The 15,394-nt window shown below is 36.6% G+C and overlaps 1 protein-coding gene across 7 annotated transcripts in view; it reads left to right on the plus strand.

Moving 5' to 3' along the window:
• Window positions 1-15,394, plus strand: part of Tasp1 (taspase 1) — a 207,608-nt gene that overhangs the window by 64,743 nt on the left and 127,471 nt on the right. For all 7 annotated transcript variants that reach the window (XR_016538586.1, XM_090351979.1, XM_090351978.1 and 4 more), the window contains 2 exons: window positions 438-517; window positions 5,459-5,565. Coding sequence is in view for 6 of the 7 variants with exons in the window: in XM_090351979.1 (XP_090208105.1) it covers window positions 438-517; window positions 5,459-5,565 (187 nt within the window). In the remaining variant the exon portion in view is untranslated. The remainder of the gene's footprint in view (window positions 1-437; window positions 518-5,458; window positions 5,566-15,394) is intronic.

Here is a 15,394-nt window from a genome sequence, read left to right on the forward strand (position 1 = left end):
AACATATATTCTTGTGTTGGAACATCTCTACATGTATGTACATATAAATGTATGTACATCTTCCTTTGGGTGGATCTAGTTATTCTATTCGTTAGGAACGCTGCATTTGAAGCTATTCACTTCACCTTAGAATTTATTAAGTAGATATTGCAAATAAACTCAGAACCCAGTTGACATAATTGATGTATGAATCTTCATATTGTCCTCTAGGAAGTCAACTATTTTTACCTTTTATTGTGTTGATTTTTTCAAATTTTACTTGACATATTATAAGTGAGGAAAATTTAGATAAAATTTGAGCATGTAGCCATTGAGCATGTAGCCATCTTACTGTCTACATGTAATATTTCTTTCAGATGCCATGTGGTCTTGTATTGCTTTACTCTGTAGAAGACGACCCTGTGTATTTTTAAAGGAATAATTATTTCTGTTGTTAGCTTTTTAGTTGGAGAAGGTGCCTACAGATGGGCAGTGGATCACGGAATTCCCTCTTGCCCTCCTAACATCATGACCACCAGTGAGTAAAAACTTCACAGATTAAGCTCTATGAAATACACACCTGAAATTCTTACATTGTATCTGTTATGGCCCATATAGTCCAATATTTAAGGAAGAATGCTTCTATGTTGAAATTTTTTGTCAAACGATATATCTGAAGTTACATGATTTTTAAGATATATTCCTATTCTTGATGTTTTTGATACTTTTTTTGCCTTTATATTGTTATATTTATTCCCTTTTAATTTGTGGAAGGGCTAAATATATCTTGTTATTATGTATGATGTCTAGTGAAATGAACATCAAATATGTAGGTTCAAATAGCTGTAACTTGGCAGAGATTTTGCTATATGCCAAATAGTATAGATCTAAAGCTTTAAGTTTTTTTTGCTTCCAGTAATCTTCCATTGTAGATATAGACAACAGTTTATGTAGAAGAATGCACAACGAACATTATTAAGAATAAATAATCCCAAACCAGGCCAATGACTCAAGCTTGTAATCATGGTGAGATCCAGAGAATCGTGGTCAGAGACCAGCCTGGACTCAAGTCCAAGTGTTCATCTCCAAAATAACCAGCAAAACACAGGTTGGGGACATAGTTCAAGTGTAAAAAGCTAGCCAAGGAAGCAAAATGAGCAGATGTGAGGCCCTGAATTCCAACTCTAGTATTGGCCCAAACAAACAAACAAACAAATGATTTTTGGTAAATCATATGTTTTTATAATGAAATGATTCAAGGTAACTATAAATTCTTGTGAAAACTCATGTTTGATATTGATAAATCTAATGATTTTATTTTTGCCAGTCTTTGGTCTTGAACTCAGGGCCTAGGCATTGTCCCAGAGGTTCTTCTGCTCAAGGCTAGCCCTCCACCACTTGAGCCACAGGACCACTTCTGATCTTTTCTGTTTATATGGTACTGAGGAATCGGACCCAGGACTTCATGCATGTTAGGCAAGCATTCTACCACTAATCCACATTCCCAGCCCTAATGATTTTAGTGATATAACTCCTCTGAACATCTTCCAGGAAATGGATACTTTTTTTGGGGGGGTAATTTTTGGGTGTACTCCTCCCCTTGGTGGGGAGTCCTTTCCTTCACTATCTGCTTGTGTGATATGTACATTACAGTGAATCTCTTGGTTGAACTCTTTTTCCTTCACTATCTATAGCTGAATAAAAAGTCACCCTAGCCTTAATGGCATAAATGGTATTTTCTTGCTCACAATTTTCCAAACTGAGCTTGGCATCCCTCAAGTAATTCTTCTGATGTTTTGGTGGTCTACAAAGCTAGAGAGAAAAATGAAGATCATCTGAACTCAGGGCCTGGGCACTGTCTCTAAACTTTTTTGCTGAAGGCTAGTGGCTCTACTTGAGCCACAGTGCCACTTCTGGCTTTTCTGGTACTTAATTGGAGATAAGAGTCTGACAGATCACTGCCCAGGCTGTCTTTGAACCACCATTCTCAGATTGCAGCTTCTTGAGTCACTAGGATTGCAAGTGTGAACCATTGACACTTGACCTGCTAATTGCTTTTTTTTGTTAAAGAATTTATTAACGTTGATTTTTTTACATCATATTTTAAATGACAAGTTAAACAAGTTTCAAGAAGGGAATCTCTATTTACAATCACTGGGACTTAGTATTTAGAACTTAATCAAAATTAGGCTAAAGGTTTGTATGTCATAGAAACATATTAATTTATGAAATAAAACATATCTAGAGTCATAGGTTTTATGTTTATATAGTTATGTTTATATTTCCATTACCATGTCCATAGCATTGGGTACTAGTTGCTTTTTAAGTGAAAGTTAATTACTAAAGTAATTTGAGTCTAAATCAAATGGAAAAGTATTAAGTCTATAAAATCAAGCTAAATAAAACAAATACAAGCCATTTTATTTCATTGGTCCTACAAATATTATGTTTAAAATGAATGTAGCTAAACTTTGTAATATAGGGCCTTTGGAAGTGTGTGTGTAGATAATGCCACCTGGCATCTGCTAGTCCAGCCTCACCAGATCTGCTGTTTAGCTGTCATTCCTGGACTTGACCTTGCTTTCACCTTGGGATTCCCTTGCTTCTCTCCAGTATCAGATTCTTCGTTTCCGGGACCTTGTGTGTTTTTCTTTCTTGTTTTATTTCCTATTTGATACACACGAGACTGGAAATCATTTTCTGTTAAGTTTTTGAAAAAAGTATTCTCTTTTTTTTTTTTTTTTTTTTTTTTTTTGCCAGTCCTGGGCTTGGGGCTCAGGGCCTGAGCACTGTCCTTGGACTTTCTCAAGGCTAGAGCTCTACCACTTGAGCTTCAGCACCACTTCCGGCTTTTTTCTATGTATGTGGTACCGAGGAATCGAACCCGGGTCTTCATGCATGCTAGGCAAGCACTTTAACCACAAGGCCAAACTCCCGGCCCCAGAAAGTATTCTCTTATCATCTGGTTTCCAGCCTGTTTTGCAAGACTCTCAGTTCTTGTGTATTTTGTCTCTAGAAGGGAGCTTTAATTCCCATGTTTTGCTTATTGCAATGAATCATCTTACAATTTTTTTTCTTTCTTCTTTTCATTCTTTATGCTGGGTACTCATTTTGTTTTTATTTAGAAAATCATGTGCTTTATTTTGAGGAAATTAAGCAAAGTTTGGAAAGTGAATTTGTCCTCCATATTTTGTTTTTCTAAATGCTATTATTTTCACAAATATTAAATTTTGGTTTTAAAATATTTAATTTATGGATCTCCATTCCTGATTATCTCTTTAAAAAATTGTGTTCTGGGAAGTGTTTTGTGGCTCAAGTGGTAAAGTGTCTTCCTTGACAAAAAATCAAAGAAGCCAACAGGAATGCGCAAGTTCAAGCCCCAGTACCAGTGTGTGCTCTCTGGTGTATATATGTATGTATGTGCTTATATGTATGTATACAATTCTCTCTGTCTTTCTGGGGAAGAGTTGGGGAGGAGGAGAGTGGTTGTGGGGCTTGAACTCCAGGCCTGGGAACTATCAGTGAGCACATTTTGCTCAGGGCTAGCACTCTACCACTTAGAGCCATAGTGTCACTTCTGGGTGGTTAACTGGAGATGACTCTCAAAGACCTTTCTGTCCAGGCTGGCTTGTACTTCAATGCTCAGATCTCAGCCTCCTGAATAGCCAGGATTGTAGGCATTAGCCACTAGTACCCGACCTAGCATACAAGTTTTGAGTCAAGAGCACAGTGTTTGTACTTATTTTTATTAGGCACCATGGTTTGTGTTTGTTCCTACTTGCTGATTCTGCATTCTTTTTACTTTGTTGTGTACTGAAATAAATGTACATTGGCAAATTTCCCTCACAATCTAGTGGCGACCTGTTTTCACATTTACAAGTGAGGAACTTAAAAGCCATTGTGAAGCTTTCTGTAGCCTCCATATATTTTTGTGTTGGAAAAATCTCTTAGCAGCTTTTCCAGTTACAATTTTCTGTCTGTCAATCTGTCTATCTTTCTGTCTGTTCATCTCTGGTAGGAAATAGCCATTATTCTATTTACAAAAGAAGCAAAACGTGTGGAAAAACTACTCTTCCTTTTCTTTGTTCCTTCCTATCCTCTCTCCTTCTTGCATGCTAGTAATCCCTCTCTATTCTTTCAGCTCCTTATCTTTCTTTTTCAGACTTTTTATGTAAACTCTTTTCAGTTGAGCACCTAATACCTATCATCAGTGATTGCCTGATGTAAACCACATTTTGGATTGTCTGATTCACTGTCTCTTTTTCCTGCAAGCATGAATCGAGGATTGTGCATCTATATTCCTCATTCATAGTTTCTAGAAGATTTTCTTTCTTTACTCACTCTTACTTTGAGAGCTACAAGATACTTTCTCTTCTGAGTAATTCTGATCTTTGCTTGGTAGGAATTTTGTGGTATTTTGTATGCCAGGTAGTAGGGTTCATTTATTTTCTGTTTAATTAGTTACTCTTTATCAATTTATTATGTTTATTTTCTAAGATTGTGCTTATATTGCTCTTATAATCAGTATCATCCCAATGTTGCATTGCTGTACATATAAATCTTTCTATCCATCAATTCTTTTAGAACCTTCATATAAAAGGTGTAAGATGGTTATTACTAGATTTTACAGAATATCAAAAATTTTTGTTGTTGTTGGTCATTGGGCTTGAACTCAGTGCCTGGGCGCTGTCCCTGAGCTCTTCTATTCAAGGGTAAACATTTACCATTTTGAATCACAGTACTACTTCCTGTTTTGTGATGCTTTAATTGGAGATGAGTATCATGGACTTTCTTGCCAGGGCTGCCAGGCTGGCTTTGAACCACAAGCCTCAGATCTTAGCTTCCTGAGCCACTAAGATTACAGATATGAGCAACTGGTGCTCAGTGACAAAGATATTTTTGATTATTCATTTTTTATTAATGCAACATAATGTTATATATAGATAATCTCTTTTTTGTGGGTCATGGGACTTGAACTCAGCCTGGGTGCTGTCCCTGAACTCTTCAGCTAAAAGCTACTCCCCTACTCTTGAGCCAAGCTCCATTTCCCATTTTCTAGAGGTTAATTGGAGATAAGGGTCTCAGGTCCTTTTGTGCCTGGGCTGGCTTTGAACCTTGATCCTCAGATTAGCTAGGATTACAGGTGTGAGCCACGGGGCTGGCTAGTATTTTTTTAATGTTACTTTTCTCCCAGATTTCATCTTTTGTCCCTATGCATGAAGACCTATGAAACCAGAATTGGAGGTAAAATGAATAAGCAGGTGCCCTCTGGTTAGGAACATTTGTCTCTCCTGGATTTTTTTTTTTAACCCTTATAGTCTTGCTTTTCCTTAGTCTGTTAGAGCATATTGAAGAAACTTTTAAAAACCTTCAGTGAAGAGTGTTTTAAGGATTTTGTCTGGAAAGGATGTTCTTGATACTTTATTTACTCCATTGCCCCTCCGATTCTCAAATGCTGCCTTTATTGTTTCTTTTTCAGGATTCAGTTTAGCTGCATTTAAAAGGAACAAAAGGAAACTGGAGCTGGCAGAAAGAGTGGAAACAGATTTTATTCAATTAAAGAAAAGAAGACAATCAAGTGAAAAGGTCAGTAGTTATTTGAAATATTAATTAAGGAATAATAATGATATTGTAAACCACATTTAGACATACAAGGATTAAATGAGTACTAATTCAGTAGAAAAATAATACCTATCACATGCATTTTTTAAAGACTTTATTAACATTGATTTTTATATCATACTTCAAATGATGTGATTAACAGACAAGCATTCAAGAAGGGAATCTCTATATCCAATCACTGGCACTTAGATTTTAGAACATAATTAAAATTAGGCTGAAGGTTTGTATGTTAGGATACATATTAATCTATGTAATAAAATATATCTATAGAGTCATAATTTTTTATGTCTATGTAGTTGTGTTTATATTTCTAATACCATGTCCAAAACATTGGGTACGCAAATATTGAATCCTTGCTCTTGTACTGTTTAGATCTAATAGCCACATATTAAGGATACCATGCACCTCTTGTTCCTTTGGTCTTGACTGTCTCACTCAACATGATTCGCTCTAGATTCATTCACTTCCCTGCATATGCCATTATTTTATCTTGTCTTTTGGCTATGTAGAATTCCATTGTGTGTGTGTATGTGTGTGTGTGTATATATATATATCACATTTTTTGTATCCATTCATCTGCATTAGGGTATCTGGATTGTTTCCATTGCTTGGCCATTGTAAATAGTGCAGAGATGAACATAGCTGAGCAGGTGTCCTTATCATATCCTGAGTTATGATATTCAGAATAGATGCCCAGAAGTGGTATGGCGGGCTCGTAGGGAAGGTCAATTTTCAGTTCTTTAAGAAACCTCTACACTGCTTTCTAGAGAGGCTGAAGTTGCTTACAATCCCAACAGCAGTGCAGTAGGGTTTTTCTCCACAACCCAGCATCTGTCATTGTCTGAGTTCAGAATCTTGGCCATTCTAGTTGGGGTAATGTGGTATCTTCGGGTTGTTTTTATTTGCATTTCCTTTATGACCATGGATGATGAGCATTTTCTCATATGCTTTTCTGCCATTTTAGCCTCTTCTTTTGATAAGTCTCTCTTTAGTTGCCTTGCCTATTTACTGATTGGTTTGTTGGGTTTGGGGGGGGATTAGTTTCTTGAGTTCCCTGTAGATACTGGATATTAAGCATTTGTATGATGTATTATAGGTAAATATCTTTTTCCAGTTGGTTGTCTTTCTACTTTAGTAGCTATGCTTTTATCTGTGCAGAAACTTTTTATTTTTCGCTAGTCCCATTTATCGAGTCTCTCTCCAATCTGTTGTGACCCTGGGATTCTGTTCAGGAAGTTTTTGCCTGTGCCTATGAATTCCAGTGTCTCTCCAACTCTATCATCTAGCAGTTTCAAGGTTTCCATTCTGATATTGAGGTCTTTGATCCCTTTTGAGTTAATGCTTATGCATGGCGAAAGGCTAGGGTCAATTTTTAGTTTTTTTTGGTTGGTCATGGGGTTTGAATTCTGGGCCTAGGTGTTGTCCTTGGGCTCTTCAACTAAAGGCTAGTGCTCTGCAACTTAAGCCACAGCACTACTTCCAGTTTTCTGGTGATTAATTGGAGATGAGTATCATGGACTCTGTGCCTGGCTTTGAACTGCAATCCTTAGCTCTTGGCCTCCTGAGTAGCTGAAATTACAGGCATGATTCATTGGTGCCTGGCTTAGACAGTGATACTTAACATAGCTGTTTTGGATAGAAATGTACTTGTAGATTTTTTTTTATGTGAGTCTTATGGCTTGAACTCAGGGCTAGAGTATTGTCCCCAGCTTTTTGTGCTTATCACTAACACTCTACCCCTTGACAGTTCCCTTTCTAACTTTTTTGTTGTTTAATTGGAGATAAGAATCTCACTGGCTTTCCTACTTAGGCTGACTTTGAGTCACAATCCTTAGATCCCAGTCTCCTGGGTAAGTATGTTACAGGGGTGAGCCTGGTTTCTCATATAGACTTTCTACAGTACATACCACTGTTCCTTTTCCTGCTACAATCTTTGTTTGCACTTTACATGTCAGTTTGCTTTTATGAATCTGGGAGTGATATCCTTAAGATGTTTTGAAGGTAAAAAGACGTATTCAACTTCTTTCTTAGCCTGTGTTTTGAGATTTTCCGACCACAATTTATTAGGTGTCTCAGATCACGTGGTTGTTTGATGTACCTTAATATTTTGCTAATATTCTGTATTAGTTCTTCTATAGTGGCTCTTATAGTCCATTGTAGTTTATGCTTTCTCTTATAATTTTGCATTATTTATTATAGGTAACTGCAGATTAAATCATCTCTCATAGTGTGATATTTTCTTGTTATGTTGCCACATGTTACAATTTAATCAAACAATTGGGTCCAAATCTTTTGTATAAGAGTAGGCATACTTGAAGCAACTGAATAATTTAATATTTGGGTCTGGATGAAAGTAGACAGTAGTGTGGCTTTGTTTCTATAGTTTCTGTATCTTGTATATGAGTGAACAAATTAAAAACTTTTGACTGTAAAAAAATGGTGAGACTGGAAATGGTGGCTCATGCCTGTAGTACATACTACTCAGAAGTAAATATTAGCAGAATGAGACTAGCTAAAACAAAAAGAACAAAAAGTAGTTACTAAGGCCCCCATTTTAACTGATATGGTGAATGTAGTGGTGAGTTGTACCTGTTATCTCTGCTATTTGGAGGTGTGAATAGGAGGACTTGATCTGGCTGGCCTGGGCAAAATGTAAGAACTTCTCTAAAAAGCCACAGCAAAAAAAGCTTGGGGACATGGGTCAAGTGGCAGGGCACCCGACTAGCAAGGGTGAAGTCCTAAGTTCAAACCCTAGTACTGCTAAGAATAAAATGGGATAAGTTGGTTATTGTGGTGTACACATATAATTCCAGCACTCAGGAGGTTGAGGCAGGAAGATCAAAAGATCAGGCTAAAAAATAAAAAGTAATAAAATCTGCATACTGTAAACAATTTTTATCAGTTTTCATAAATGTGTATACCCATGTAATCTTTCAGCTAGTTCTTCCACCCCTAGTCTATCACCATAGATGTTTTGTATTTCTCTGTCATATAGAATATACTCTTTTCTAGTTGTCTTCTTTTACAAAATGCTTTTGAGACATTTTATCATTAGCTTATTTATTTTTACTTTTGTTGGCTTGAACTCTGGGTCTAGGCACTGTTCCTGACTCTTCAACTCAAGGCTACCACTTTATCCTTGAGCCACAGCACCTCTTCCAGTTTTCTGGTGATTAATTGGTGATCTCATGGACTGTCATGTCCCAGCTGGCTTTGAACTACAATACTCAAATCTCAGCCTCCTGAGTAGCTAGAATTACAGGCAAAAGCCACTGGTGCCCGGCTTTCATTAGCTTATTTTTTAATCACTAAATAACATTCAGTAATATAAGCACCCTGCAATGTATTTATCCATTGTCCACTTGATGATTTGGTTTATTTTCAGCTTTTTGTTATTATGAATAAAATCACTTTTTTATGACATCATTTAGAATGTTCGTGCAAAGAAATATTTGTGCATCTCACAGGTTGTTGTTTTTTTTTTTTAAACTTATTTGGAAAGAGATTGAATAAAGGGTCCAGCCAATAAAAAACAAGGAGCATAAGGCAGAGATACAGCTAGAAAGACTTTTCAGGAAATTAAACAAGGAGTGCTTCAGGAGAAATCATTGTTTGGAACAGATGCTGCTGAGAAGATAGCTAAGGGGACAGAGGAATGAATGATCACTAGATTTGGCACCTGGTGATAGTTGATGAAGACAAGCATACTTTGTTGGTTGCCTGGGGATAGGTGAAGACTGAAGAATATTGTCAATGGTGTGGTGATAGACAAATGACATTGAGTTAACACTGTAACTAGTTTGTTTTTAAATTAGTGAATAATTTAACATATGCAACCTCACTTTTTTTTAAAGTAACAAAGCAATTCTGGTGGTTCTGGGGTTTGATCTCACTTATGAGGCATATTCTACCACTCGAGTCATATACACCCAATAATTGTTGTTAGAATACTTAGCAATAAGTTCTTGTGGTAAGTGTGATGAATGATTACCTGTTTTAAATTTAGTTTTGCTTTGTTCTGTTAAAAAAGAGAAGAATAGTTGTGTTGCTATTAATTTTTATCATTTTTGGAAGAAATTTTGTGCCTGAATTTCTTTATGACTGAGAGTTGCTTGGTAAAAGAAGAGACTGTTGTCTTGGTGCTTGTGGCTTAAACCTGCAATCCTAGCTACTCAGGAGGGTAAGGCTGATGATTGTAGTTCAGAGCCAGCCTGGGTAGGAAAGTCCATGAAACTCTTATCTTCATTTAACCACCAGAAAACCAGAAGTGGAGCTATGGCTCAAAATGGTAGAGCCCTAGCCTTCAGCGAAAGAGCACCCGGACAGCACCCATGACTAACAAAAAAGAGAATAGGAGACTGTCACATTTAGAAAACACTGACTCAATGCACATCATAATCTAGATTTTAAAAATACCAATTTTAGGCCAGGAGTTTGGTCTACTGGTAGAGTGCTTGCCTAGCATTCACAGAGACCTGGGTTTGATTCCTTGGTACCACTTACATAGACAAAGCTGGCAGTGGTGCTGTGGCTCAAGTGGTAGAGCTCTGGCCTTGAGAAAATCCAAGGACAGTGCTCAGGTGCTGAGTTCAAGCCAGGATTGCCAAAATAAATAAATAAATGAATAAAAATACCAATTTTAAATTCTGGATATTTTTAGCTCTGGATATGACTGCAAAATATTCTTAGAATATTAATAGATGTTGGGGTGTATTATTTGATCTCAACATTTTTGATGTTTCAAGCTTCTTTTTCCCTCCTCTGTTTTTTTTTCTCAAGCAGATTGCCTAAATAGTTTCCATCGATATTTTTGAAAACTTATTTTCCAGTTCCAATGGACAGTTACTTTCTTCTCCTCCCACCATTTTTATGAAGTAATTTAAGTTTTTGAGTACTTAGATAGGATAGTGAAATGAAAGCTAGTCAGATCTTTTCCTTTGTGTGAATATGTTTCATTCTTCAATTTCTAATAAACAGCTTTAGAAAACTTTGCAGTGATTTTGGTTCTTTCATATTATGTTATGCGTTCAAAACCACTCGAAAGAGATGCTACAACTTTTAATTTTGCGTTCTTCATCCACCACATTGGGACATCAAATTGGCCACATGTTTCAGAAAGGAAATGTTGGGCCTTGCTTTGTGCGCTTCATATAAATATATTCTATTCTTTTGAAGTATATTGTGGGTAACATTTTCCCCTTTTATCCACCATCTTGAAATTATTATGTAAACGCTTAACTGTATCATACTAAATCACTGTAGTTTTTGGGTGAGAGGTAGGTTAAGATCAAAGAAAATAAATGCACAAAAAACAACATGTTTTGGTCAGATTGTTCCATTTGTACTTGTGTACATGCCTGTGCATTATGTGTGCAGGGAAAGGAGTCATTTGTCTTTTTTAGAAATTTACTTAGCTTGTGTTTCTCAAGAAGATGGCTGGTATGTGTGTGTACTAGTAAACAGGAGGAAACTTCTTTCAACTCTTTTACATAAAGAGGTGTATATGACATATATTTTTCATAAAATGGAAAATTCTTCCAGTGAAATGATTGTCTTCTGTTTAAAATAATTTCTTTGAATTACAGTTAATACTAATGTTACACTACTTCATATAAGACTGTTTTGATTACTGGGCAAGTTTATAAACCTTACATTTAAGTCATTAGGCCAACAACAGAATTAAATCTATTACTGCTTAGGCCAACAACTAAGTTAAATTAATTACTACTTAATGCATTTATGAAGGTTAGTGAGTCTGATGATCTAATTTCTTTTCACTGTATCTTTACATGTTTGATTTGCTGTATCTTGCGTCAATTCAACAGTGTCTAAGTCCCAAACTTTCAGGTCTTGATGGCTGAACAATTGCAGGATTTTTTTTCCCCACCTGTTTCAGGAAAACTTTCTAAGTTTTTATAATGATTCAATAGCTAGTAGTTTGGAGTTTTCTACAAGTTTCTCTTCAAGATGAACCTTAAATTTATACAAATCTTAAAGTTATCGATAAAATTGAGACAAAGTCAGTGATGGCATATCTTAACTTTTTATTTTATAATGAAAATAACCTGTGACTTTCCAGAGTACTTGTTATAAGATGGTATCAGGTATTGTTAGCCCAATAAATCTTTCCTCATTTTTAGTATAAAGCACCATTATTTTTTTTTTTTAGCATTTAACGGTATCCATGAAAGGATACAGCATTTTAAAGAATTATCATTAAAATAGCTCCAGCTGATCTTATATCTAATGTACCCAGAAATACCAATTACAAAGATATTTTTATGTCCTAAGAACCAGTGCTTAGTTAACTGGAAAACTAAAGGAAGATTTTAGTCTTGATTGTTTCATTACTGCTTCTCTAATCAGCATAGGTTTTGAATAGATACTAGTAACTATTGGAAATTCAACAGAGGGGATATTATAGGAGGTGAGGTTGGGTATAAGAAACTAAGAAATCTATGTCTATTATTATCTAGCCTGAAAATGGATCCCCCTGACACTTTCTCTACCAAATTTCTCTTTAAATTTCATTGTACAGATTATGTACAGAGGGTTTACAGTTACGCAAGTCAGGTAATGAGTGCATTTCTTTTTGAGCAATGTCACCTGCTCCCTTATTCTCTCCCAGTTTTACCTCTCCTGACTTCCCTCTTCCCACAAAGTTGTATAGTTCATTCCCAACAGTTCATTGTATAGTTCATTCCCAGCAGTGGGTTTCACTGCTGAATTGGTTCACCCCTCTTCCTACTGTTGCTGCGATTTTCCTTTCCCTCCTCGAATTAGATAAACTTATATAAGGACAAAGGGTACAGAAATCAGATACAGTGAAAGGAAGTGAATAAACCAAAGACAAAAGGAAAGAAGAAAAGAAGCATATTAAAATATTATATTAAACATTATATTAAAAAGTCTTCCATTTCTTGGAGTTCATTTCAATAAGTATCATTTTATATGATCTTATACACATACTTGTTGAGCCCTTGTGAACCTCTTCTAAGAATATCCTCCTTTGTTTTCATTGTATGAATGTTTAGCCTGCTGTTTTATTTATCATGTCCAGGTGTATTTATTTGTCTTTTACCATCTCTTGCATTTACTTGTAGATTTATATGCACATTCTAGTTATTACAAATGTAGGAAACCATGTAGCCTATGATAGTTTAAGATTTCTCTGTTAGGGCCGGGAGTTTGGCCTAGTGGTTAAAGTGCTTGCCTACCATGCACAAAGACCTGGGTTCGATTCCTGGGTACCACATACATAGAAAAAAGCTGGAAGTGGTGCTGAGGCTCAAGTGGTAGAGCTCTAGCCTTGAGAAAGTCCAAGGACAGTGCTTAAGCCCTGAGCTCAAGCCCAGGACTGGCAAAAAAAAAAAAAAAAAGATTTCTCTGTTAGTGTAGGCACTTAGACCTATACATTTTCCACTGAGTACTGCCTTTACTGTGTCCTAGAGTAGCTGGTATTTTGTGTGTCCATTTTTGTTAAATTTCATAAACATTTGAATTTTGATTCTGATCTCTTTAATGACCTATTCAACAATGTGTTGTTCAGTCTCCATGAGTTAGAGAATTTTCTATTTTCTTTTTTTTTGGCCAGTCTTGGGGCTTGAATTTAGGACCTGGGCACTATCCTTGAACACTTTTTGCTCAAGGCTGGCATTCTGCCATTTGAGCCACAGCACTACTTCTGGATTTTTTCCCCCATATATTTTTATTGTAATTAATAGAGGGTTATAGTTATATTTGCCAGATAGAAGGTGTATTACTTCACACACATTGATACCCCTTCTCATGTTTTTGTCCCCACTTCCCTCCCTGGCCCCACTCCCTCATCTTGTTTTTCCCCCTTCCCTTTCCTATTTCAAATAAACAAATAAACATATATACAATATACCAGGTAACAAAGTCAGATACTGTAACAATATGAGATTAACCAAAGGGTAACAAAAGAGAAGAGAAATAACATAATACGTTAAGAACAACAATCACACAAGATAAAGCTCTTGTTTCCATATCCTAGAGATCCTTTCCTTTAGCCTCATCCTATATGGCCTTATGTATCTAGGTTTTGTGCTATTGTAATTCTCTGCTAGGAGAGTCCAAGTTTTGTACTAATTATTATAAATGAGGGAAACCATTGAGCCTATGTTCTTTGGGTCTGGCTTACTTCACTTAGTATGATTTTTTTTCCCAAGTCTTTCCATTTCCTTACAAATGGAACAATGTCATTCTTTCTGATGGCAGCATAGAATTCCATTGTGTATAAATACCACACCTTGTGGATCTAATCATATACTAAGGGGCATCTGGGTTGGTTCCATATCTTTGCTATGGTAAATAGTGCTGCAATTAACATTGTTATGTTAGTGGCTTTAGTGTGTCCTTGTTTCTGGATGTTGGGTAAATGCCAAATAGCTGGATTATAGGGGAGCTCTATGTTTAGTCTTTTGAGGAACTGCCACACTGCTTTCCATAGTGGTTGAATGAGTTTACAGTCCCACCACCAGTGTAGTAGTGATCCCTCCTGGCCACATCCCCACCAGCATCTGTTATTAGATTTCTTAATAATGGCCATTCTAACTAGATTGAGGTAGAATCTTAGAGTTGTTTTGATTTGCATTTTTTTATGGCCAGAGATGTTGAGCATTTATTCATGTGGTTATAGGCCATTCTTATTTCTTCTTCAGAGAAGTCTCTCTTTAAGTCTTTGGCCCATCTTTTTATTTATTTATTTATTAACTTATTTATTTATTTATTTATTTTTGTACAATGAAATTTAATCACAGTTATAAAAATGTGGCATTGGTTTTGTGCTATTAACATATGTATAATCCAGCCCAATAAGAAGGGCCCATCTCCCTCCATCCTGGCCTGGCTGAGCCAGAGCCCCCAGATACCAGGGTGAGAGGGTGACCCACAGGGTCTGGCAGTGTTCCAGGCATGGAGTCCCTGGGAAGGGGGCCACAGGGCCCCCCAGAGGGAGAACATGACCACTGCCCCCAGAGACCATGAAATTAGGGAGGGGTACATTCCTGGCACAAGGGAAGTCCCCATTAATACAAAGCATGAGAGCTGTGCAGCCCCCAAGAACAAGATCTGTACAGGCCGGTACCCCAGGTTTCCACAGGAAACTGGCCCATCTTTTAATGGGATGGTTGTTTCTTTGAAAATTAGTTTGGGAGTGATTCAATTTTTTTAGCTGTTGATATATTTTAGACATGAGGCCTTTGTCTATTGTAGGGTTAGTGAAGATCTCCCCTCTGTGGGCTTTATATTTAGCTTGCTAGCTATTTCCTTTGCCATACAGAAGCTCTGCAGGTTAATGCAGTCCCATTTGTCCCAACTTTCTTCAATTTGTTGTGTTTCTGGGTCTTCATTAAGAAAGTTTCGACCTGTGACAGGAGACCCAATGTATCTCCTATTCCTTCTTGTAAAGTTTTCAGTGTATCTTCTTTTACCTTGAGGTCTTTGATCCATTTGGAGTTAATCCTGGAGCCAGGTGACATAGAAGATTCAACTTTAGTTTTCTGCAGGTGCTTAACCAGTTTTGCTAGCACCACTTGTTGAAGAGGCTGTCTTTCTTCCATTCTATTATTTCGGCTCCCTTATCAAAGATTAGGTGGCCATACGTCTGCAGGTTGCTTTCTGGATCTTCAGTTCTATTCTATTGGTCCTCAGGCCTATTCTTGTGCCAGTACCAACCTGTTTTGGTTACTATAGCTCTGTAATAGATTCTGAAGTTTGACATTGAAATTCCTCCTATGCTGTTCTTTCTGCTAAGAATTGTTTTTGCTAT

This window comes from Megascapheus bottae, chromosome 18 (genome assembly GCF_031878675.1).
Source record: "Megascapheus bottae isolate mThoBot1 chromosome 18, mThoBot2.hap1, whole genome shotgun sequence".
NCBI lineage: Eukaryota > Metazoa > Chordata > Mammalia > Rodentia > Geomyidae > Megascapheus > Megascapheus bottae.